The following is a 26,516-nucleotide window of genomic DNA, read 5'->3' as shown; positions in this document are numbered from 1 at the left end:
AATATTTATAATTAAAAAATTCAGTGTCTTAAAATCATCAACCAAACTTTTTGTTCGCGATTGGTGTCAATGCTTTGATGACGTCACTGCGCTTGCGAACCAACGCGTCAGGTACGCAACACATTTAGCATACACTTTACCAAAAGTGCGCTAAAAATCCCAATTCGGAAACAGCCCAATCATTCAATTCATACTTGCGTTCAGGGCTGGTTTCAAAATATAACCTATAATTTTTTGCTTCTAAGACCCCTTTCTTCGAGACATGTCACACTTTATCAAAAGTGCGACAAAAATCCCAATTCGTAAACGGCCTAGGCGGTTTCAGAATAGGTGCAAAAGCACAAGTGCAAGCCCAAGTGCAAATCCCATGAGTGTAAAAGAGATAGATAGACTACATATATCTTTTCACTAATGGAATTTGGACTTGCACTTTTACTTGGCTTTTGCACCTATTCTGCCTTATCTTCTTGGGCTTACCAATAGTATGACTCCTATGGACAATAGTCCTCGTTCAACTTATCTCTTTTATTCAGAAGTTCGCAAATTGATTCGTGACTCTCACTGTATATCGTCGTTCAAACATTCGTTTAACATAGTCATCGTTCTACAACACTGTCTCTCACTTTAAATTAAATTGGTCGTTTTCCGATAGTTTGGTATTAGAGAATCGCCTTTACTCACTAAAGAAAAAAGCAGGTATGTACATCTACATACTCTACTCTTTTCTGTCCTTTTCTAACACACGTGTTGCCATGACAACACGTGTGTTTGAAAAGGACACAAAGTGTAGGCATATCTGGCTATGAGTTTACAATGATGTGCCCTCTCTCTCAGTCAAACAGGTTTTCCTAATTCGCTATTGCTATTGGTTCAGATTCGATGGAAGGAGAGAGATCTTTACTTGTATAAAATTGTTGTTACAATCTATTTGTGTGTTACTTTCGTGTTCAAAATAGAAGATGATGTTTTTCTACAAATTCTAAGTTTTATTGACGTTTGATATTTTAAAAAAAAAGTTTAAACAGCTGAAGTGTGAAAATCTCTTGATTGTTTTTATTTTTGTTTTTGTACTAGAGTTTATACTTAATTTTAATCATTATTATTTCGAAAAAAAGTGTTTCTGTATTAAATATTTTATTTATATATAAACATTCTGTATTTAAGAAATTTTGATAATTAAAAAAAAAGTAAAAAACATAATTCATTCATGTCACCGTACACGCGGCATCGGTGATATTACTCAAAATGGCAACACTAGAAAACGTATCTTTTCTCGATATTAAATCACAATTTGGAGGTTTAAACGACAGTTCAGACTGGATTCCACTTTCATTGACACATGTCGAGTATCCTCAAGGTAAGTTTCACATGGTGTTCGCAAAGTAACCAAAATCTAGAAAATTGAAAACTTCTACTATATATAAACATTTCTAACAATTTTTGTTGACTGAAAAAAACAATGGAAACTTCTGATAAAAATTGGTCTTATTGTTATGAGTTTTATTGACAACTTAAAATTTTGTTTTTTATTTTTATTAATCAAACATTATTGTAAATTACATAATTTAAAAACATCCGATAATTATAGTAAAATAAATTTTAAAAAGTGTTACTCGATTGAATTTCACTCAAAGTTGTTGCGGTTTATTGCAAAAAAAATTCTGTTTCTGTGTAAAAAATAATTTTTTTTATATTTACCTTGGTATAAAAATAGTCAAAAATAAATTTTATTCGTAAAATTTGAAAATTGGTTTTTAAACTTATCTGTGAAATGTAAAAATTCAGCAACTTATTCGTTATTTTTCTAGAAAGTTTGTAAATATTTTTAAATTACATAAATATTAATTTATATTAAGTACTTTCAGATAATGTAGCGTACTGAAAAATTAATTTTAATCGGCTCTATTAAATTGTGGGTCTTAAAAATTTTTTTTAAATTTTATATTTCAAATATCCTAAAGACCCTAGAAAATTTCATTTTAGAGCGCAAAAAAAAGAGCGTTTTTTAAGTGAATTTTGTTCTATAAAAAAGAAATTGTTCATTAAAGATAAACTATTTCAAAAGAGAATTTATTGATTCACTAAGAAAAGAATAATTTGGATTTATTAAAAATTTGTCATATGAAAATTTGGGTGAATAAATTTCAAAGACAATAATTTGAACATTTAAAAATTCAATTAATTGAAAGTGGTTAAAATACAGAATTCTGTTAAATAAAAATTCGTCTTGATAATAGTTTTTCTCTAATAATAATAGTATTTAATTTTTTAAAATAAATTTCAAAAATAGTTTGAAATAAGTTAAAAATAACTAATTAATAGTAAGAAATAACTGAAAAATACCCACATAGCACTTAAATTGAAACAATATTCGCAACATTGCCTCAATATTCTAATATTGCAGCAGTATTGCAGAAATAATGGCAATATTGCTGAAATTTTAATGATTTTGACATGAATTTTATTTGCCTAAAGCTCTGAACGTTCAAATGAACGAAATTATTTTTTGGGTCTATAAATATTTTTAAAATTACTACAGCAGTGAAAAATAAAAAAGTACATTAAACATTTAATAAATTATTAATTTATTTTTCAATATAGAAATCAATATTTTATAATAAAAGAAGTTAAAAAGTAGGTAAATAAATATTTCGTTCATTTGAACGTTCAGAACTTTAGACACATTCAATCTTAAGAATTTTGAAAAGTTTTAATTTTTTGAAAAATACAAAAATTTTAAATATTCTAAAATAGTCAAAAATTATGTTTTTTAATTTTTTTATAGTGGAATATGGTTTCAGGTTATGAAAAAAAATTTTTTAAAACATTGTATTACATATTACGCATAGTATGTATTACTAACAATAAGTATTACAAGGAGAATGTACACTTGACTACCAACTACCAGAGTAAATTCCCCCTCGAGTGATAGGAACTTTTAAATGTAAAAAATTTTCAATTCACCAGATCTTCATTTGTTCATTTTCACGAATTCTTATTTGATATAATTCTTAAAACGACTAATCTCCATTTGTCCGAAATTACCAATGGACGAATATTCAATCAACAAAAAGAATTTGACGCGATTTTTAAAATTGATTAATCAGAAATTATTAAGAAAATAGTTATTGGTAAATTTTAAAAACAGCGACAATTATTATTTGGTTGGCAATTTGCAATTTCGGATAAATGAAAATTCGGTATTTTATGAATTCTATCATACAAATCGTACAAATAAAAATTCGAACGAATTGGATTCAGTGAATTGGAAATTCTAGCATTTAAAATTCAATTAAATTAGAATTCTTAAAATAATAATCATGCGCCCCCAGATTTTTTACTGTAATTTTAAGATAACCGTTCTCTGTTCTTACGTATGGCAAAAATTTTACAAGTACCCTTCCTTATTATTTTTTTCATCCTCTTTCAGAACCCAGTATTTAAATTTTGCAAAAACAAAACAAGATTCAAGGAAGTTGAAAAAAAATTACTTCAAATACACTGGTTTATTGTATATGATTTTTTATATTTCAGGTGATGGATTTGGAAAATTTTTAGCTCTTATTAGTTTAATGCCCTTTGCCGTATTGACGGGTTTTATCACACTGATCATTTTTAGACGAGATCTTCATACAGTAAGTTACATATGAAGATAATTTTTTAATTTAAAAAAAAACATACGTTACACTGAAAAAATGTATTTGATTCAAATAATCGGTTATTTGACTATTATTAAATAAATATTTATTTGTATTTAATAATTATTAGTTGTGTCAATTACTTAAATTATTTGTTTAATTAATTTTAATTTAATTCAAATAAAAAATATTTGGTTCAAGTAAATATTTATTTGATAATAGTCAAGTAATCGATTATTTGAAACAAATAAATTTTTTTTCAGTGCAGGTATAATATATAAATAATGATATTTACATTATATGACTAAAAAAGGTACATCAATAACAATTTAAAATTTTCAGATTGTATTTTTTATTGGTATGGTCATAAATGAAGTTGTTAATTTTTTGTTAAAACACACTATTTGCGAAGCTAGACCTATGAGACGTGAAGTTCTTTACTCCGAATATGGAATGCCATCGTCTCATTCCCAATTTATATGTTTTTTCACAGCATACATGGTACTTTTCGTATTAATCAGGTAAATATAAAAATTAATCTGAAAAAAATATCGATATCATTTTTTAGATTAAAAGTTGACTAAAAAATATTTCCCCAAGTTCAATTCAGATACAAAATACACCGATATCGTTAATTTCTCCAGGGTTGTCTTACTTTTATATCTGCTTTCTACAAATTTTTTTCAATATTTCAGGGGTTTTTTACTTTCATATTAAACAGCAATTTATTAAATCAATCCCAGAACTTTTCTACATTCAATTTTCTTAGTATCTAATTTAATAAAATCTGCCTCTGCTGGAGGACCACTGTGGGATATATTAAAGAATCAGTTTAAAAAAGAAAAAAAAACGATTCTTGTAATGTAAATAAAATATGTGTTATTACAGATTACATCATAACAATAATAGTACAATCTCAGAGAAATTTTGGCGTATGCTGACTATAGTTCTTTCCATTATTGTAGCTGTATTTGTAGCCTATAGTAGAATTTATCTACAATATCATTCAAAAGCTCAAGTGCTATGTGGAATGATTTTGGGAAGTGCATTGGGAATCATTTGGTTTTTAATCACACATTTGGTTCTAACTCCTTTCTTTCCTGTGATCGTTTCATGGTAAGTTTTATTTATTTAATGAAGAAAAAAGTATCAGTGACAAATCTATGATTTAAAAAAATTTTTTTTTTTAAACTTTCAAATTTCAAAGAATTCATTTAAAATGAAACTTTTGAATATCTAATAGAAAAATTAACATAACAACTACTCTTTTACGTCATTTTTTCAAAGTTACATCAGCTTCTATTGGAAATGGAAAGAAAATAATTTTAGTTTAAAAAAAAATAAATAAAATAAAAAAACACTTTTTTTCTGTTAAACATTTTTTTGTATACTTTAGGATACCAATTATAATGTGTAAAAAGAGCAATAGAGTTGTATTTTATTTTCTTTGAAAAAAAAAAAAATTCCCGAAAAAAACTAAAATTTCGGAATAGTGCCTTAAAAAAAGAATAATAATTTGACAATTTTCGACTTTAATTTTATAAATTAATATTTACATGTAGTTTTGATAATTTGTTTCAGGAGAGCATCAGAGTATCTTCTATTGAGAGACACATCTCTTATTCCAAACGTTTTATGGTTTGAATATACAAATATACGCACAGAGACAAGAGCTCGTTCTCGTAAGCTCGTTTCTATGAAGTCTCAATGACGCCTAATGGTGAACCAATGAGCAGAATGCAAATAAAGAGAAAATACCTTGTTAACTATTTACAGAAAAGTCACAATACTTATTATTATTAATATATTGCGTGGATATAAAAGCTCAGGTAAAAAATATAGTCTGACGTTAATTTACAGAATAATGACTTTTATTTATTATACCTAAAACAATTGACTCTTTGATGTTTTCAGCTCTTTTTCTCATTAATGCCATTAACATATTCTTATTATTAGTCTATTTAAAAAATACCATTTTTTCGTTTTTTAAATTAATAGGTTTCTTTTTTTTAATTTTTCAATGATCAATATGAAAAATTAATAAAAATAGGAAATAATAGTTAAAAGTGAAAAGTAGTAAACTTAGTAAAAGAAAAAAAGAGTCAAGTTCAAATAATTTTTATCTTTCAGAATTGTGTATTAAAATAGGCATATCATAAAATTTATGCAGTGAGTCGATGTCTAAAGTTCGTCTTTCAAGTATTTTAAATTTAAAATTTTTGTGTTTGCAGATAAAATTGCATTTATTCAAAGGCAATGATAGGAAAAAAAAACGATTATCGTAAGTCAGTACCTATAATAATAAAATGGACTGGTGAAGTCGATCGGAAGGACAAAGATCGACATTTTATTTCCTTTTTAAAATAAGTAAAATAAAATTTTTTTATTTAAATATTTATTTTAAAAAGTTTTTAGATATACTGTACTGTAGTTAATTTTTCAAAGTAAAAATATAGTGATTTACATGCTATATTTCTGCCTATATTCATTTAATTTGAATACTATATATTACCGTTAAGAAATATGAAATCCCTCCTCCCCTAATCTTTATTTGACCAAATATTTATTTAACCCTAATTATCTTATTCATCTTAAAAATATTCGAATTTCTACTTAGTAGAATTTGTTTCAAATACAGAAATTATTAGTTCCAATACAATTTATTTCATTTCGATTCGAATTTTTTACTTTTTGAATTAGCATTTAACAGAATTTATTTTTAAACAAATTTTTACTTAAGTGAATTTTTATTTCATACTCTTTATCTAACTTTTTATTTAAAATAATTTTAATTTAGCACAATTCTCATTCAACTGAATTGCCTTGAATTGCGAGCCGTGTCCGATGTCCTATGTATGTCATTTTGGGTTACACATTTCCCTTTGCACTCTACAGTAGGGCGAGATAAGATGAGACAAGACTTTAGTGAGTCTCGAAAAAATGAAAATTTACTGGTCTCGTCTAGTCTAAACCTTAAAAACATTGATAAAATAAAACATTGTATGTACAGAATATAAATGTTTATTTATTAGTCTTTTCCTTTCCACCATTCTAAAATGTTCTGATTTTTATCTGCTCTTTTTGGCTCCAAATAGAATTCAGATTGATAGTTTTGCATTCAAAAAGAATTTGAATTTTTTTTGTATTTCGTGCATCGTCCATTTTGTTACTTTTTCAGAAATAATATTACAATAATTATTTTTATAAATTTCCTTAAAAAATTTAATTGAAACTTCTTTCAAATTCCCTGCCCCACTTTGTAGAAACGAAAATTTCTACTTTGTGCCGAGGATCTATAACTAAAGCAGCACAGTAAACCCAATTTGTTTTTTTGGTAGTGTATGACAATTTTTTCTCGAGCTGCTTCGAAAGCTGTTATTAAAATTTCGTTAACTTTTGTTTTTTCCAATCTGTCATTTAAAGTACATAAACATTATATCTTGAATAATTACGGTTAGCGGTAATGTTGGATATAGTTCCGTTAGATTTTTGAACAAAAGTCTCGACGAGATTTGTTTTTATCATAGTATCGTCTCGGTCTTATATCGAAAATTTTTTTATAGTATCGTCTCAGTATTGTCTCGAAAAACGAGATAAGCCCTACTCTACAGGTCAACGCCAAATAGATTCTCTGTTTGCATTTTGCGAAGGTATTCTAATTATCAATTGTACACTGAGAAATCAATTAAATCAATTATACACTCTACCAAAAAATTTTATTAAATCTTTCATGTCTATTAACTAAAAAATTTGGTACTCCGAAATAAATAAATATTCGAGAAAACATATAATTTACTATATAAGTGTAAATGTATTATTGCAATTTATTCTGAGTGTCTAAATTAAACACTATAAATAGATTTAAGTATTTAAAGATATGAAATAATAGATAAAATATGATTTTTAAGTTCATCTATCAAATAACATAATTTTGCGATTTCTATTGATTAATTATGAGAAAGGGTAATCATTAAATTAAACAAAAAGAAAAACTTACCGAATATAAAGTCATTACAATTAAATTCTAAATATTCTTTGCACTTTTCTTCATAAATATAAAAAATTTTTTTTCAGTAGCATCTTTTGAATAATATAAAAATTTCGCGAAAAATTTAAAATAAATAAATAAATATCTGTGAGGAAATCAAGTGTTCATGAAATGAACAAAAAAATTTCCTTTTTTAATTTGGCAGAGGATTTTTATTAAACGCTTAATAAAAAAAAAATTAAGGATAGAAAATATTTCCAATAACTCGATAAAATTGTTTATTTATTACAAATTAGAACCTCAGCTTTTGGAAAAACCACTTGTTCTTTCCAGATTTGTACCTGTAACAGAAATATGTTTTGTAGATATTATTTTTTTAAATTTTTTAAAACTAAAAATTATTGTTTCTTTAATTTAATAGAGTTCAAAAATATGTTGACTCAAGTGTTTAAAATGTTTTGCATACTAGAAATTAAATATTTTAATTAGAATTTATTTAAAAGATTATTTTCCAATATAAAATTAAATATGGAAGGTCTAATTTGAAATTTCAGCCGAATTCATTTTTCTTACGAAGCTTGCAACAAATCTTTTATTTGATTTTATGATTTTCATTTTGGGACTGTAACTAAAGTTCATTTTTTGAGATGAAATAAGAAAATTTCAGATTTACAAGTTTTTGAAGGTCAATTTATGGAATATACTTGAATCTATTTAATGAACAAACAGTTTTTGAACATAATAAATAACCGTTAAAATTAATTTACATTGATATATAGAAAATTATATTATATAATTATATATAAGATAATGGAATTAAAATATTTTGTAAAAAAGGAAACACAAACCTTTCTTCGAATTTAACACGAGTTTGGAATCGCACCTTCTTCCTCTTCATTGGATCTTTTAAATCCTTAGGTGCTACTTTGTCGAGCTGCAAATCCACTGTGTAACGCGTTGGCATCAAATGGTTATAATTTAAAATCTGTAAAATATATTTATACTTAATACATAAATTCATTTAGGACTATTAAAGTCGACAATATAATATTAACATTAAAAATCATTAATTGTTTGATGATATTAAGAACGCTTAAGGTCATTTGGGGTAAATGTAAACAAGAGCAGGGTTTCTACAAATTTCTCTTCGCGAAATTCCATGATTTCCAGGTAATAAATGATAAAATTTCCATAATACTTTAAAACCCACTATAAACATTAATTATAACGAATTAAAATACTGAAAATGGGTCATTTTCAACGAACGTGTAAATTCGAGTCTTAGATACGAAAATTGAAAAAATTCGATGATATGATCAGGAATTCCATGAGATTTCCATGATCCAAAATGAAATTTCATGACATTTCCATGATTTGTAGAAACCCTGAAGGGGCAAATGAAAACAGATGATGTTTGAGATTAATTTAAAGATTTAAAATGAAGTACGACGACAGTATTTTAACCTCAGCTCACCTTTAAGAGGTGTATTTACAGTACTGTCCTTGTCAGAACTACAATAATTTATTTACCACTGTTATAAAAAAGGCAAACGAACAATAAGAAGGAAAATATTAAAATTAAAATCGATTAAAATTATAAATACAAGCAACTATTAGACAACATAAGAAATTAGTAAAATAAAAAATTAGTTATTGTTTATTTTCAAATTATCTTTTAAGATTCAACCTTCTCATCTTCACATACTTTAATCAATTAATATTTACATTGTCGGCACTGCATTTACTTGCATTTCATTGACTCTCGTATTTAATTATGTGCAAAATTATTTATTTTTGACATTTTAAACATAAATTGTCATTACTTAAATTAATTTTTAAGGTAACACTTAATCAATTTTAATTTGTAACTGTGTTAAATGTGATTCTTCCATTACTTTTTTCTAACAGTGTAAAATACATTTTTAATGAGCCAAAAGTTCAGAATGTTCAAATAAACGAAATTTTTTTTTCAATCTTTAAATTGTTAAAAATTATAATGACAATGTAAAATAAAACAGTAAATTAAAAAATTATTAAATTAATAATTTCTTTTTAGATATTTAAAACAATATTTTGTAATAAAATTCGTACTTAAAGAAGTTGCAAACAAAATTTCGTTTTATTTGAACGTTCAAAACTTTTGGCTCATAATTTTTACAGTTTTTATGAGGACAGAATTTGTCAGTCAAAAAGTTAAAAAATGTGTTTTTTTATAACGTTACTCTACCAACTCTGACTCGGATATATCGATCTAATCATTGAAATAATTAATAATACCAAGTGATTAAATTAAAAATTCATATTGAAAATTATTAATTTGGCGAAGAATTCAAGATAATTTTAAACATAATGGAGTTTTGGAAGTTACATATTTAAGATTTTTAGTAATTAATAAATTTCAAAAGATTTTGTTAATTTTCAGACAATAATTAAATTTTACAGAACTAAAAATAATTTATCAAATAATTTTAGATAACATTTTTTAAAAGTAATTGAATTTTCAAAGATTAACAATTTTGATTTTTGAAATTAATTAAACTTCAAGTAATTTTTAATTAAAATTTTTAATGATTTCTGTTACTAACAAATTTATTAGAAATTGAAGATTGTAGACAAAAATACAATAATTTGAAAACTTTTTGCGTGAAAAATGGTTTTAGATAGTTGAATTTTCGAAGAATATTGTAAAAGTCATTAAAATTTATTCAATTTCAGGAGAGTTATAATTGAAATGATTAAATTTCAAAAAAAAATTTTAATGGAAAATTTTACAAGCTTTTAAATTGAAATTTTTGAAAATAATTGAATTTCAAAAGATTGTGTTAAATTTCAGACAATAATTAATAAGATAAATTTTTAGTGATTTCTGTTGATGAAGAATTTATTAGGAATCACGTACGAAAATTGAATTCCAAAAGATTTTAATTGAAAAATTATTTCAGATAATTGAATTTTCGAAGAATATTATAAAAATCATAAAAAATAATAAATTTAGTGAAGAATTTTAGTTAAAAATTTATTAAAAAATTGAAATAAAGATTTGAAAAAAGTAAAAAAATACGTATAATCCGAGGCCTGCCTATAGATGTTTTTTTAAATTTTGTAGTTTTTCTAAACACATCTTTTGAGTTATTAGCAAAAATTCTACTGTTATTCTATCTAAAGTTATTGAATTTTTAAAAATTAAAAAAAACATTTTTTGTCCATAAATTAAAAAAATGTATTGATACCTATAGATATTTAACTTTAGTTTTTTTGGAGTTTAAGATGCATTTTTGATCCATTAAAAAGTATTCTATTATTTTATCCAATTTTAAAATTGAAAAATTTTGAAAAACTTGACTTTTTTGCATTATTTGTTTACAAATCTTTGAGTAACTTTAAAATGATCATAACCAACATAGAGAATATTTAAAAACGAATTATTGAACCTTTTTTATTATAAAATATTACGAATTTATTGATGTTAAAAATCTATCTCTGTAAATGCTAAGCAACTACAACTTAATACCTTTTTAAAATTATTATAATATTAAATAAATTACCATAAATTGATTAAAAGAAATCTCTATGAGAAAGCAAAGTTTTTATGAAATGAACACAAAAAAATTCATACTTCAATTTGGCAATGGTACAATCCGAGGTTTGTGATTCCTGATATTATTTTCATTAGGGGTTCTATTACTTCGGAAATTTAAACTTGTAATAAATTATAATATTTACCTTAACAAATGGCTTAATCTTGGAGCGTTTATGAAGTTTGCCCTTTCCCATACGTTTATGTACTTTTCTGGGATATCGGTCAATACCAGCCACCATTGCGTGACCGTATTGTTTTTCCGATGTTCCTTCATCAAAATTTCTCATGACGATGGCTTTTCGTCCTGCGTATCGTCCACTCAGGACGAGTACCACCTTCCCACTTTTCATAATTTTCACCATTTTGATGAATCGCTAAAAACAAAAAACTTTTTTTAAGTCGTGACTCTTCAAAGGCACAAACTACACTTAAAAATAAATATATATATATTCACAAAAAACAATAAATGCACCATATAAAATAAGAAAAGAAAATTTTACAGTTCACCAGAATCGAAAAAAATTAAATAACAAATACGATAAATATTTAAAATAAATTGCAGAGAACGTATTCTATTTTCATGTTTTGAGATTCGAAATCTTCAATATTTTTCAAATTTCTTAAGTAAATTCAAGAATGTTAAAATTGTTTCCCCATTGTGGTGAAACTTACAGCTATCATAAACGAATTAACCAATAACCGGAATAAAATTTAATTTACAAACCAAAAAAAAATAAAAACTTTATTTTACACTTTGCAACTAAAATACAAATGATAAATTTATATTTCACTTAACAAATAAATTTAACAAATTCACTAAAAGTCAAATTTGAAAATAAACTTTGACGTAACCTCAAAACAACAATAAATAAAGCATGTTTTACTATTTTATGAAAAAAAATCTATATGCATAAACATAAAATTGCAAACAACTTTAAATATCTGATAAAAATTTGGAATAATAGACAATTACTTTTCAAGATGTTAATGGATTTATAAAACTAATAAAATCAACATACCGTACGCAGTTTTCCCTGCTCACGAAAAGATTGAAAGAATTTTTTATTTCAATTAAGACATATTCACAAGTTAATACGACGCCGCCAAGGTCCATGGAAAAATAATATAAAGGTAAATTTACAATAGCCTAGATTGAGTGTAGTTTTTCGGAAGTTGTTGTTAGCATACTGTTAGTATGCTGTGATTGGCTGATACATCAGTATGTTTATCCTGATTGGATAATTTTTTATTGTCAGTAATTCCCGAAAATACCCATTGTGTAACACGCGCAGAATTTAAAGGTGCTTTTATACCTGCAATATTTTAGTCAAGCAATCAGTCGGATTGAATTTTCAACGTTGTATCACTGAATTTGATTGGCTCTGTCAACTATTCTAATTCCACCGTGAAAATTAAATATTATTAGAGCCAATCAAATTTAGTGATTTTCCGTGAAAATTCAATCCAGATGATTGCTTGAAAAAATACTAGAGGTATAAAAGTACCTTTAAACTGATTAAAGGTCTGCCCACAATACCTAACGACGATTAAAGGTGATTTCACAATTCGATCAGTATAAATATATTTTAAATAATTCACTTAGTTTTTGTTGACTAAAATGTTATACTATTACCTTAAGGTGCTTTTATACCTCTTAATTTCGATCAGATGAACATTTTTTCTGGACCGTGAAAATGCAAGTCAGTGAATGTGATTGGCTCTACAAAAAACTACGTGAAAATTGAATTTTTGTAGAGCCAATCACATTCAGTGACATGCATTTTTACGGTCCAGAAAAAATGTTCTTCTGATCGAAATTAGAGGTATAAAAGCACCTTTATCTTCACTTTACTTCTTTAAGGCGCTTGTACACCTCACAAATTCTAAGTATCCTGGGAATTTGTCAGAAGTTTCACTAACTTTGATTGGCCTTGCTCATGGAGAATTTCCAAAAGATAGGAAAATTTCGAAATTCTCTATGAGCAATGCCAATCAAAGTTAGTGAAACTTCTGACAAATTCCGAGGATACTTAGAATTTGTGAGGTGTACAAGCGCCTTTAAAAAAAATTTTAATCTTTCTAAAGGTGCTTTTATACCTCCAGTATTTTGGTCAAGCAATTGACTGCATTGAATTTTCACGATGAATCACTGAATTTGATTGGCTCTAACAATATTCAATTTTCACTGTGTAAATGGAATATTTGTTAGGGGCCAATCAAAATCAGTGACACAACCGTGAAAATTCAATCCAGTCGATTACTTGACCAAAATACTGGAGGTATAAAAGCACCTTAAGGTTTTAACGCAAGCGTTAAAACGCAGGCCTGTGAACACCGCCTGAAGTTGCGTTTCTTAAACTATGAGTCACAACCCATCTCTGCTCTTCACCGCCTTTTTCATGCTGTAAAAAAATCTTTCATGTAAACATTTCACTATTTGCGGCTTTCCGAATGTTATACATTGTTCAAAAAGCATAAAATTATTTCTTAAAGTTATTTCATAGTAAAAGTGGAACAGACCTTTTTTCGGAATACTTATTTTCTAAGAATTTTTTGGATTGCAGGTAAGGTTAATTGTGTGATTTACATTTTTTTTCTAAGTTATTGACATTATTGGATACATTTTTTTTTAACTGTACGATTAAAGTTTAAATAAGAATCGTACTTAATACTACATTGACAAATATTTTTTAGTTTAAAGTTTACTTAAAAAATAATTCCAAAATTGTCACTGATTTATGAAATTACTTATGATATAAAGCAATTTGAATTATAATTTGTAACAATCAAATTTCATCCATTTTAATCTATTTTGTTACACATTGGTATTATTCTTCCTGTATAACAATTGATTTATTATAAGGAAGATGGAGACCGTAACATAACCTCAAAGCTGAAAAATGGTTTTTAACACAATAATTAATTTCAAACATATTTAGAAGATTTAGCTGTACATTTTTTTGAGAAAATTATGTTGAGTTAAAATCTTTTGTGAAATAATTATTTTTTTAACATTTTAACTTTTGTCTTTCAGAATTTTAACTCAACATAATTTTTTCCGGAAAGTGTATAACTAAATCTTCTAAAATTTTTTGAAATTAATTTTTATTTCCGTTAAAACCATTTTTCAGTTTTGAGGTTATGTTAGGGACTGCATTATTCTAGATTTAAATAAAATGGTGTGCACGTTCTTCCTTAGCGTATGCAAGCCCTGAAATTTGGGTAAAAAATGTAATTCTACAACAAAATATAATATTTAAAAATTAAGTAAAAAGATAATCTTAAAATTATCTGATTAATTTAAGATTTATACATTTTACTGACCATTTTTTGACCTAAATTTCACGGTTTGTAAACGTTAAGGAAGAACGTGCACATAAATTGTTTTAAACAATTTGAAATGTTTAACAAAAAACTATTCCACTGAGCAAGAACGTTAAAAATTATTCATTTTTGCCAGAGAAATAAAAAAAAAGTAAAAACACTGAAAATTGTGTTTTTCTTAGATATCTAATTAAAAAATTAACGTATTCTCTTTGTCAAGGTGCCATTTCTTTCAGAATTTTATTAGTTTTTAGAAAATAAAAAGAAAAAAATTAGAGTTTTAATATTTTTTAAGATTAAATCGTTTTATAGTAATCAAAAAGGCAGAGGTCACATAATTCCCAACAATAGAGTAATATAGCATTGAATTTGAATTAAAATAAAATGTTATACTTAAGGGGTGATTCTCTCAAAAAGGACAAATCACGCTTTCACGGTAATTTGTTCAAAAATAATAAAACTGATTGAAATTATTAAAAATTCTATTAGCCATACGTTAAGATTTAACAATTTTTAATCGAATCACTAAGAAAAAATTCAAAAAAGGCCAAATAACTGAAATATTGAATAAAATCTGATGTTACAGAGGGGCGTTTTAACACTACTTTTTATTAAATAATTCAGTTATTTGACCTTTTTTTGAAATTTTTATTAGTGATCCGATTGAAAATTGTTAAATCTTATCGTATAGCTTGCAGATTTTTATTAATTGAAATTAATTTTATTATTTTTTGACAAAAAGACAGTCTAAAATCGTGCACGCTTTGATTTGCCCTTTTTGAGAGAAAAAAACCTTAAATGTTAAAATTAACATTGAATATAAATTCCAGAATTTAAATTAAAAAAAATAATTTTGATAAATTTTTATTTTCTGAATATACATTGCTTTTTAAATTACAATTTACAAAAATAGTCGAATCGAAAAGATCCCTCTTTGAAAATTACATATCTTATGAAAAATGAGTCAAGATTTTCATCAAGAGAATTTAAAATAAGAAAAAAAAATTCGATTTTGAGATACATAATTGTATGCAAATGAAAACTTTGACCTTGATTTTCAAAGTCAAATTTTAATTTCAATTGCCAAACTTTGCCAAAATGTTGTCATGGTTAGTGGAAGTCTAAATATGAAATATTATTGAATTTGATAAAATATTTTTTGAGTTATAGAGTATTGAAATTTTATGATTTTTTTTGCTCACTATATGCGTAAAAAATTCTTAAAATTTGCTACTATAATTTAATATCACAAAATAATACAATTAAAGTACAGGAAAAATGTTTTAATGTAATTTAAAAAAAATTATCGTGAAAGGCATTGAAATTATGAAATTATCTTTTCTAGAATGTCTGGTCGAGAAGGAGGTAAAAAGAAGCCCTTGAAGGCACCAAAAAAAGATACTAAAGATCTTGACGAAGAAGATTTAGCATTTAAACAAAAACAAAAGGAACAACAAAAGGCTATGCAAGACGCTGCAAAGAAAGCTGCACAAAAAGGTCCTCTCGTCACTGGTGGGATAAAAAAATCAGGAAAAAAATGATGCATGTATTTCAGACTGATATACTCAATGATCTCTATACAATTTATTATCTCTCCCCCGTTCGATTATCCTGTTGTTGTCTTTTGTAAATAAAATCTTCACGAAAATAAAAGTTTTGAAATATTTGCAATGCGAAGTAATAAAGTTTACATCATTTAAAGTTTTTAAAAACACGAAATGGATATTTATTTTTGTACTGTGTATTTTTATCCCAAAAAATATACATATACACAAGGTGGATTGAAATTAAGTTCAAACTAAAAGTTATTTCAGACCACAAAAGAGAAAAATATAAGATGATTTCCTTTAAAATTTATTTAACCATTTTTTTTTCCTTTTTAATTTATGCTTCGACTCACAGCGTGCAGTGAGCAATGTTTTAAATATAAAAAATAAAACACTATAGAAATATTCGATTCATTTAAAAGAATTGCCTGGCCCAGACTTTTGAAAACATCGAAATGGCATTTCTACTTAAACTCAAAATTTTAAAAATATACGTTACTTTTAATTACCACAAATTAATATTTCTATATTTTAGACATCAGGGAACAAGAATATGACAATAAAAATTTCTTATACATAATACAAAATTGGTTCAATACAATATTTATTAATATTATTATTTATATTATTTAGCAGAATTTTCATTTAAATTTCTATTTAACTGGTTTTTTGTGGTAGATTATTTGGTTCACTAAATTTTGTTTAAGGAAGTTTCTTTTAAACAGAACTTCATTTAACCGAAAATTCGTTAAAATAAAAATTTTCTATTGACCAAATTTGTTTTTTTTTTTATTTAATTTCGTCAAGAATTACGAGTCGAATTTTTCCCACCAATTGGATAGTACAAAATCAAGGCAATTATTAAAAAAATAAACAGAATAAGCCTTTGCACATTCTGTTTATTTTCTGTTCTTACAAATTGTTTTTGTTTTGTTTTTGTTAATATTCTTGTCTAAATTATTTCATGTTAGTTGTTTTAATTATACCCTTACAGCAACGAATATTTCAGAATATCCAAATTTAAAAATTATGTTTGGTGTGTAAACTGGTTATTATTTGTTATAAATGGATTAATATTTGGTTACTTGGTATGTAATAACTTATAAAGGAGCGTTCATAAACTATGTAGATGGGTGATTCTCTCAAAAAGAACAAATTATTTGTGCACAATTTTTGGACGAGGTTTTTGTTAAAAAATAATAACATTAATTTCAATTAATAAACATTCTCCCAGCCATACGATAAAATTCAACAAATTTTTATGGGATCACTAAAGAAAGTTTCAAAAAAATGGCAAACAACTGAATTATTGAATGAAAACTAGTGTTAAAACTCCATTCCGTAACATCAGTTTTTATTCAATATTTCAGTTACTTTACCTTTTTTTAAAATTTTCTTTAGTGGTCCGATTGAAAATTGTTAAATCCTAACGTATGGCTGACAGAATTTTAAATAATTTCAATTAATTTTCATATTTTTTAACACAATTTCTTAAAAGCGTAATTTGTCCTTTTTGAGAGAATCACCCAGATATATTTTTGTCACTTTTTGACCACATTTCAAATAAATAATTATTGATTTAAATTTTCGCATTAGGGTTCCTTTAGGAAAGTTTCGGTGCTGTGGGGGAAAAGATTTTTAGAAATTTTCGGTAAACGGTAAAACTAACCAGTCGTGTAAATTAATTAATTTCAGTTTCTATTAACTTCGTAGTTACCCCCTTCCCCTTATCAAACTACGTAGTTTATAAACGCTCCCTTATTTATTTAATTTTTTATTTTTGTTTTATATATTTATTTTATTTTATTTATTTTCTTATATTATTTCATTATAATCAATTAATTAATTAATTATAAATAATAATAATATATTAATGTTTAATTTTTAACTTTATTAATTTTAATTCACTAAATTACTTATGATTAAATATTTCTTGTTTCATAGTAGGTATTTATTTTTATATTTTAGTACTTGACTCCAACCTCTATTATTATTCTCCAATATGTTACTTAGTTAAATCAGTATCTATACATATCACGAATTATTTTATGATAAATTTTATTCGCGACTAATGATTTATAAGTTTTTATGTCATTTATTCTTAATTTTTGATAAGATTTTAAATTTATTTGTTATTTTTCTTAATTTTATCAATATTTTCGTTAGATTTTTATATTGTAATTTTGTATATAGATAGACTCCCTGAAGAGAAAGCCATTTCGATTTCGAAACGTTGGAAAAAAAATAAAATGAATTAAATAAACAAAATCGAATGTTATTGTTATTATCTACCTATTTATAATTAAAATACTACTCGAACGTACAAAATTGATTAACGTATACCATTTTTTTTTTTATTTTTGGAAAGAACGAAAACAATATATTTATCCGAATTTAAAAGGTCATAGGTAAATTTCACGTGAAATCTCTCATATGTTAATAATAGTAAATAATATTGATTTAAATAATTTTTAAAGGCCCTTTGCGCCTATCATACTCAACATATAAACTATGCAATAATTATTAAGGCAGTATTAAAAAAATCAATGACTCGGACTTTGCCTTATTTAACGTGGAAGTTACTTATTCGTGGCAGAAAAAAATCAATTCCTTATTCTGAAAAGATTTGTAATATTTATGTTCAAATTTTTATAAATATATAACTATTTAGCGAAATATTGACCCTTTTACACGAATGTTAATCTATTTTTAGTTCTTTACTTTTATATAGGTTAAAGATGTTAACCCACATTAATACCATATATGAATAATTAATCGCAAATAAGAATTATGTAAAATAGTCTCTAATCAAATTATTATTATTATTTATATAATTTAATCATTCGAAAAGATAAATTGATAGAAAATGCGCATTAAGTACGTGTGCTGTAATGAAAAAAATTATATATTTATAATAAAATGAGCGCTGAGTAAAATGCAACTTAACAATATGTGTATGTATGTATGTATGTACAATGATAATGACGAGATTCGAGCAAGATTAGTTCATTAGAAAAGGACAAGACTACAGACACGAGGCAAAGGTAAATGGTGGGAGTTCGCCCAATCACGTGGTATGACCATAACAGAAAGTACAGCTGATTGCCCATATGATCGATCACTGTTGCCAACTGTTTAAAGTTTAACCTTTATAATTAATGTCATTCATATATTATTTAAACAATAAGTGAACAATTTTCATATTTTTCAAATAGATATAAATAAATGAGGAAATTTTTATTTTATATTTAATTATTCTATGTATCATGACTATAAATTTTAATAATAATTTTCATTTTTCAAATATCAGAAATTTTTCTTTGTTCATTGTTCATGTAACAAAGGAAATTGGAAAAAATTGTCTCTTTTTATACTTTTTTGTTTGCTAATTAAAAAAAATCATTAATATAAAAAATCATTCTATTCCAACTGCTGACTGTCAATTATTAAAATTTTTGTATTAATTAAAATTACATAAGTAACTTTCATTTCCTTTTTTCTTTTTTTTTTTTTCTTTTTACAACCAAGTTTTGATAATAGATTTAATTTTTATATCTAATAATGCCAGTGTTTGTTATTTGTGAAAGGTGGACAGTTAATATTTTTTTTGAGAAAAAGATGTCAACTTTCGTGTGTCATAATAGAGATTGCAAAATAAAAAAATTTTGCTGCATTACACACAAAGTGTCAAGTTCAGCAGTTGGCAACAGTGTTTCTTTGGAGAGCTGTCATCGCCTGGGTCAGTTGGTAACAGGCCTTCACCCTGTGTGTATGTTATATTCGTGAAGTTTTTGTTCGGTTTTTGACGATTTTTCTCCCAGTTTTTGCGTGTTTGTTCTGTAAAGAAAATTCCTACCAACGAAACGTCATTGTGTGGCAATTAAATTAAAAGACAATTTGAGCTGATTAAAAAGTGCTTTGACAACTAAAACCATCATGGAACCCGATCGAATCATTTGACCCTTAGGATTGACTCCAGGATACGTGGATTGTGCTATATCGACTTGTACTTTCGATCGGTAAGACTTTCGAATTTCACAATAAAAAATTAACTTTTTTCCACTTTTCTGAAATCTCGTATAAATTAATCTTGTTGACATATATTCTCTTTTGATAAAATTATTTCGTTCCATATTTTCGAAAGTACATATGTTTATTTTCGGATAATTCGCTGTTAATACTATTAACGAAAGCTATGATGAAACCTAATGACGAACTTTCTTCTCATAACTTAAGCTCGTGCACAATGGGCCTCGAACCATATGTAGATTTCTATCGTCTTAATTTATATACTAATTTAGCTCGCAACTTTATTTTTATTTTTCACTTTATTTTAAAACCCCAAACTGCTGTTGAAATAATACTAATAATAATATTTTCAAAAAGAAAAAAAAAATTGGGAAATATTGATTCGTGAAAACGACATTTAATATGCATTTCAAGTAGAATTAGGTATATATCTATAAGTAGAACTTGTATTGTCTCAAATAGACAATTATTCTTAACCTTATTCCATCAATTATTACAATTTATTCTCATTCTTCAACAAACGATAGACATATGATGAAAAGGCTTAAAATTAAATAGTCTCTCCAGACTGGTTTGATTCATTACGTTCGTTTTGAGAACTGGTCAGGGCTTGAGAAAAATGAGCGAGTGAGACAGCTGTCATGATACACACGAGGATAGAACAAGATTAAATTGTGCAACAATGATCGACATCATGAAGTAGCGCATGTTGTCATTGATATCGCTTTGTTTTGATTCTTACGCATTCACAGTTTTTCTTTTTTCAATTTTTGTCTATTTTTTTTTCAATAACTTTCTTTCTTCCAATTTCTATTGTTATATTGAATTTGTCCATTAATTCTACCTCGTGCTGTAAATATGTCACCAATTTCCTTTGTCATTGTAACGAATTTCCAATATTCAATAAAATTTTAGGTTTTCATTTTTTTTTTTTTTTTTTTAAAGAATATTTTTATTTCAATTCATTTTTTTTATATCAATTTTGGTATTTTTTAAAATAATTAGAAATAATTTAATTTTTTTAATTAAAAAAAATAATACATTTTAAAAATAAATTTTCAGGCACTATTAATCAGTAATTAAAAATTTTTTTTATTTTACTGATAAAACATTTTTTGAATTTCCTTTTTCTTGTATTTAATATTTCTTTAATTTAGATAATATAAATTTTTAAAAATTAAAATTAAACGAAGAAATATCTATTTTTATGTATTTCATTATTTTACAATTACCTATTTAATTTGAATTTAATAATAAAAATTTAAGTTTAATTAAATCATTTAAAATGATAGAAAATGTTACTTTTTTATGATGAAAGACTTCATTTAGTGACACAACACTAGGGAACACGAACTCACCGATTTCGATGAACCAAGGATTTTCTCAAAAAATAGGCATAAATATGAGACACGTATTTTTTTTATATGTGCCAAGGCTAAATTTTAAGGGTAGAAACCACCTCTAGAAAAATAAATTTTAATGTAAAATTTCACTTACTATGTAAAGTTTAATCAGAAAATTAAGGCTCTTAATTAGTCGAAAATTTTAATTAAAAAACAAATTATTTGAATTTTTATATAAAAAATAACGATTTTTTATAAACAAATTAATATATTTTATTTCGGACACGATTTTTTAAATTTTTTTCTTTATTTTTACATACCTGGAAATACTAAGAATAATTTGTAAAAAGTTTGTAGACTAGGCCTGATAATCCTTTTTGTTTAAATAATTTGTTTGAAATAAATTTTTTTTTCATTCATTTTTTTTATTTTTCAAAATAAAAAGTTTTTTGTCCACTAGGATTTTTCACTTCAGAAAAGCTTACATGAAAAATAAATATAAACGAAAAATGAAAAAAAAAATTGTTTAAATAAACTATTTAAACAAAAAACATCATCAGGTCCACTCTAAAACTTTTTGCAAAATATTCTTAGTATTTCCAGGTATGTAAAATTAAAAAAGAAATCGTGCCCAAAGTTTAAAAAAAACCTTGGTCAACCCAGATTTTTAAAAATTCATAACTCAAAAATTTGGGCACTTATAAAAACAAATAAACAAATACGTATACCCCTTTTTTCTACAAAAAAATTTAAAAAAAATAATTGGTCCCACATGACCTTGAAATATCAAAAAATCGATTACGATATTTGTGTTCAGCATTAAATTTTACTTTAGACCTTGAAAAAAATATTCACTCGATTAAATTTGTGAAGAGTATTCTTTGTCTTTAACAACAGATTAAATAAATCAAAATAAGTAAGCGACTGAGTCAAAAACACGTTTTAGTATCTCACTTTCATAATGGATGTCGCTAGAAGCTTAAAAAGTTAAAGTTTCGGTCAAATTTTTTATAAACTTTGCAGCTTATTGTCTCCTGAACAAAAAATTTTAATGGCAAAATCCCCATAAACTAAATCAAAATTCTCGTCAACTACCGCACCCTGCTCTAGTGAAAATTTAGTGACTTTGTAATTACTTTTAATTTTAACTATAAAGCCACTAAATTTTCTAGTGAAAATATAGCGACTTTATAGTTAATTTTAATTTTAAGTATAAAGTCACTAAATTTTCACTAGAGCAGGGTCCGGTAGTTGACGAGAATTATGATTAAGGAGGGTGGCGGGTCAACATAACCTCAAAAACCTATCAAAACTAAAAAATTGTTTTTAACGCAAACAAAAATATAAAAAATATTAATTTCAAACAATTTTAGAAGATCTAGATTTACTCCTTTCGAAAAAAATTATTTTTTTCCAAAATATTTTGTTAATAATTATTTTTTTAACATTTAGTTTTTTTTTTCTTTTAAATCAGACAAAATTTGCAATTTTTAACCAAATTTTATAAACAAAAGCTCATTTTACTAAGTGAAACAGTCTCTACAATTGTTACCTTTTTTATATTGTAATAAGTATGTTCTTAAAAAGTTATTTAATAAATAAAATTTTAATTGTTTATAACTTTTTAAGAACATACTTATTATAATATAAAAAAAGGTAACAATTGTAGAGAATGTTTCACTGAGTAAAATGAGCTTTTGTTTATAAAAATTTATTAAAAATTGCAATTTTTGTCTGATTTAAAAGAAAAAAAAACTAAATGTTAAAAAAATAATTATTGACAAAATATTTTCGAAGAAAATAATTTTTTTCGAAAGGAGTATATCTAGATCTTCTAAAATAGTTCGAAATTAATATTTTTTATATTTTTGTTTGCGTTAAAAACAATTTTTTAGTTTTGATTGGTTTTTGAGGTTATGTTGACCAGCCACCCTTATTAATGGCGAGTGGAGACAATGGAAGCCTTTCCAAAATGTTCTATTGGGATTGGCGGTCTAGTGACTTTTACCTACTTTGTCAGATATTTTGGTTTTTATTTCCATTTTTATCGTGTTAATTAAAGAAAGACGAAAAAGGAAAATGGTTGTCAGAAGTAGGTAAACACTAGATGGCGTATTGCAGTTTAGCCAATCCTAAGTGCAAGTTTACTCGACAAACATGCTGCAAGATTGCCGCGCAAGCTTCAAAAACTTTAAACGATGTGCATGTCGAATTCTATGGGACCTAAGGCTGCGCCATAAATTTTTTTACTTCCTAGCTATAATGTTAAGTAATATATTTAAAAATAAGTTGTATTCAAAACAACAAATTTCCAAACAAACCATGATATACATTAGTTACATCACTGTTACTGATAAATTAATAACTAGTTATTTTTTCGATTTTTTTACTTATCATTCTTTAAAAAGTTCAGAACATTGTAGTATTTCTATAAAAAAGTTAAAGAATTTTTCATAACTTAGTAATTGACAGAGTAATCTCCAGTTAATATTAAACTGTTTCCTATAAAGACTATATAAGTTTACCAAACACTCTTGAATTGTATTTTAGTTATTCGGGAATTGAAATGCGGGTGGCGTTTCTGCGCAGATATCGATTACTTGTCATATGTTTTTCTGAAATTCTGTCTAGCTTTTTAATTTATATACATAATATATAACATTCTATTATTTAAATTAAAAATTTACGAAATACATTCGTCTAATGGAATACAAGTTGCATTAGTAATAGAAATGAATTAAATATTTCAAAATTCTCTCCTTTTGAGGGTAGTGAAAAATTAAATAGAATTAATTAATTCATAATTTTTTCGAATATTAGGTACTTTTAATACTTTTTAATTCAAGCCTTTTTGGGGGGATATTTTTCAAATATAGTAGATTTTCCGCAAGTGTTCGCTCAGCATTCTTTAGGTTTCCCTATATGTATAGTCCAGTCAAATTAGTGTAAAAACAAGGCATATTATGTTTTAACTCAATTTTTAATCAATTTTTTTTGCTTAAACCTTTCTTTTTGGGGTAAAACTTTCGAACTCTTACAGGAACCTTAAATTTTTTTGTAAAAAAGGTTCAAAAAATCAGTTATTTGCAAATTATTGCTTCTCATTACATTTTAGAGTAAAAATAGTTTATAGAAAAAAAGTGTATAAAATTCTAAGTAATTTAAAAAAATCCAACCCTGTAGTTAAAAAATTGACCGAGATATAGCTTCTGCAAAAAACCCATTTTTTCCGTGATTTTAGACAAAATCTGGTATTTTTCAGATTTCCAAAATATAGCTTTGAAACATGATTTTTTGAAAAAATGACTAACAGGAAAGTTGAAGCTGACTAAATTCCTGACAATTTGCAAAAAGAACAACATGACAGCTCTAATAATTGACGAAATACAGTTTCTCAAAGCTGACCTTTTTTGAGGTTTTACATACAATGGTAACAAGTGAGATAAAACCTCAATAGGGTCCACTTTGAGAGGTTGTATTTCAAAAACTATTAGAGCTATCACGTTGTTCTTTTTTGCAAATTGTCAGGAATTTAGTCAACTTCAACTTTCCTATTGGTCATTTTTTTAAAAAATCATCAGTTTCAAAGTTATATTGGAAAAACTGAAAAATAACGGATTTTGGCTGAAATCACAAAAAATGGGTTTTTGCAGAAGCTATATCATCATTCAAGAGTGGAGTTTTTATCCATTGGCAACCAAAGTTGGTCTAACTAACATAAGAGTGAAAATGTTATACAAAGTCAGGATGTCGAGGTATTGTCAGCCATTAATGGGCCGATATACCAACTGTGGTGGCCGACCAAAATGCATACTTGGGTTAAATTAAATACTTCTTGAACTAGCTAAAAATTTATCAAAGCAGTTTTATATTTAAACCTGAATTTTATTTACAAATTTTCTGGAGAATCTGGAAAAGTCATGAAAAAAATCATCCTTTTGTGCAACCCTGAATAATTATAAATTCATTATTGTAAATTAAAACCTTTATTCCTGGAGCAAGGTTGAACAATATTGTATATGTTCCGTGTGCGACTATCTTAAGAAAATCAATAACACCAATCATTTTCTTTTTATATATAAAAATAAAAATTAAATCAAAGAAGTTTTTAAGTAAAATTAATCGAATGTGGTACATGCGGAAAAAAATGGTCTGCATCATTAAAATTACTTTTACTCGTTTTTATTGCTCTGCTTTATATTCTATTTGGTTAGTTTCGTAACAACTAATCGTTTCACATTACACAGCTGTTGACAACGTATGATATCAAGCTTTATGTAATAGTAAAAGATACCAGTAATGCAGGTGTTAATATAGCCTTGATGCATGCGAGACGTTACGTCGCGACGTGTGAGCTTCGAATAATGTAAATCATTATATACAAGTTAATATTTTAATTAGACTATTCTACACGTGTTTTTTTCGATGAAATGTGCACTTGGCTCTGTTATTCTGCATGTAGTGCATGCGTTAGGTATAAGAAACCTGCAAGTACCACTTTCACTAAACAACTTCATACTCATGACAGAATTTAAAACTCATTTAAGTACCGTGTATAAAAAAATTCAGAATTTTGTACTTTTTAAAGAAGAATATATTTCTATTTAGGGTTCTTTTAAAGAGTCGTACAAAAATTTTTCCAAAAATAACATTTATAATTCAAATGAAGTATTTTCAAAAGTATTTTTTAGATTTTGAATTTTTGGAATTCTACTTCATATTCGTAATCAGCGACCCCAAAAACTCCTGAGTGATAATAATTTTCAAGCAAAATCAATCAATTTTTAAAAAAATGTCCTCCATATTGAATCCGCCATTTTGAAATCCATTTTTGAAATCCTACTTCATATTCGTATTTAGTCATTCCCAAAAACCCCTGAGTAATCATTTTTTTAACAAATTCAATCAATTTTTAAAATGTCCGCCATATTCGATACGCCATTTTTAATTTTGGAAATCTGACATCAGATTCGTATTCGAGACCATGCATTAAGAGTACCAAGAATTTAATATAATAAAAAAGGAATAAAAAAGGCAGGTTAAACTCTGATTGCAGTAATCGAAAAT

General features: G+C 25.7%; 4 protein-coding genes across 6 annotated transcripts in view; 3 read left to right on the top strand and 1 right to left on the bottom strand.

Annotated features, from left to right (window-relative positions):
* The first annotated feature begins 878 nt into the window (after positions 1-878).
* On the top strand, positions 879-6,108 carry LOC127279233 (dolichyldiphosphatase 1-like). Of its 2 annotated transcripts, XR_007842619.1 has the most exons (6): positions 879-1,357; positions 3,535-3,635; positions 3,981-4,159; positions 4,527-4,754; positions 5,220-5,467; positions 5,870-6,108. XR_007842619.1 is itself a non-coding variant. In XM_051301468.1 (5 exons), the coding sequence occupies exons 1-5, from the start codon at positions 1,246-1,248 to the stop codon at positions 5,347-5,349; spliced, it is 750 nt and encodes a 249-aa protein (XP_051157425.1). In that variant the 5' UTR covers positions 879-1,245; the 3' UTR covers positions 5,350-5,522. The 2 variants fall into 2 exon arrangements, 1 of the variants encoding a protein (XP_051157425.1); XM_051301468.1 differs by lacking the exon at positions 5,870-6,108 and having other exon boundaries at positions 5,220-5,522.
* Positions 6,109-7,891: 1,783 nt separating this feature from the next.
* On the bottom strand, positions 7,892-12,392 carry LOC127279234 (60S ribosomal protein L27). 2 transcript variants are annotated; one of them, XM_051301469.1, is made up of 4 exons: positions 12,226-12,392; positions 11,350-11,580; positions 8,475-8,611; positions 7,892-7,967 (listed from the first exon to the last, which is right to left on the bottom strand). In XM_051301469.1, the coding sequence occupies exons 2-4, from the start codon at positions 11,566-11,568 to the stop codon at positions 7,919-7,921; spliced, it is 405 nt and encodes a 134-aa protein (XP_051157426.1). In that variant the 5' UTR covers positions 11,569-11,580; positions 12,226-12,392; the 3' UTR covers positions 7,892-7,918. The 2 variants fall into 2 exon arrangements, with proteins under 2 accessions (XP_051157426.1, XP_051157427.1); XM_051301470.1 differs by lacking the exon at positions 12,226-12,392 and adding an exon at positions 12,180-12,203.
* Positions 12,393-13,578: 1,186 nt separating this feature from the next.
* LOC127279235 (translation machinery-associated protein 7 homolog) lies at positions 13,579-16,207 on the top strand. Its single transcript, XM_051301471.1, has 2 exons — positions 13,579-13,770; positions 15,876-16,207. Exon 2 carries the CDS (start codon positions 15,877-15,879, stop codon positions 16,069-16,071), a length of 195 nt encoding a protein of 64 aa, XP_051157428.1. The 5' UTR covers positions 13,579-13,770; position 15,876; the 3' UTR covers positions 16,072-16,207.
* Positions 16,208-19,793: 3,586 nt separating this feature from the next.
* Positions 19,794-26,516, top strand: part of LOC127279232 (protein FAM214A) — a 29,075-nt gene continuing 22,352 nt past the window's right edge. Inside the window, exon 1 of the mRNA XM_051301467.1 lies at positions 19,794-20,096. The gene's annotated coding sequence lies outside the window, so the exon portion shown is untranslated. The remainder of the gene's footprint in view (positions 20,097-26,516) is intronic.

Source organism: Leptopilina boulardi, unplaced genomic scaffold (assembly GCF_019393585.1).
Source record: "Leptopilina boulardi isolate dan_hultmark-lab unplaced genomic scaffold, ZJU_Lbou_2.1 LbouV2_214, whole genome shotgun sequence".
NCBI lineage: Eukaryota > Metazoa > Arthropoda > Insecta > Hymenoptera > Figitidae > Leptopilina > Leptopilina boulardi.
This window is presented reverse-complemented; position numbering and strand designations above follow the sequence as displayed.

Bases quoted from the DNA above. Each gene is read 5' to 3' on its own strand.
- LOC127279233 (XM_051301468.1), top strand. From the start codon at position 1,246: ATGGCAACACTAGAAAACGTATCTTTTCTCGATATTAAATCACAATTT. The intron at 1,358-3,534 runs GTAAGTTTCACA...TTTATATTTCAG, and splicing joins ACATGTCGAGTATCCTCAAG to GTGATGGATTTGGAAAATTT. The intron at 4,755-5,219 runs GTAAGTTTTATT...AATTTGTTTCAG, and splicing joins TTTCCTGTGATCGTTTCATG to GAGAGCATCAGAGTATCTTC.
- LOC127279234 (XM_051301469.1), bottom strand. From the start codon at position 11,568: ATGGTGAAAATTATGAAAAGTGGGAAGGTGGTACTCGTCCTGAGTGGA. The intron at 8,612-11,349 runs GTAAATATTATA...TATATTTTACAG, and splicing joins AGATTAAGCCATTTGTTAAG to ATTTTAAATTATAACCATTT. The intron at 7,968-8,474 runs GTTTGTGTTTCC...TTTCTGTTACAG, and splicing joins CGTGTTAAATTCGAAGAAAG to GTACAAATCTGGAAAGAACA.
- LOC127279235 (XM_051301471.1), top strand. From the start codon at position 15,877: ATGTCTGGTCGAGAAGGAGGTAAAAAGAAGCCCTTGAAGGCACCAAAA.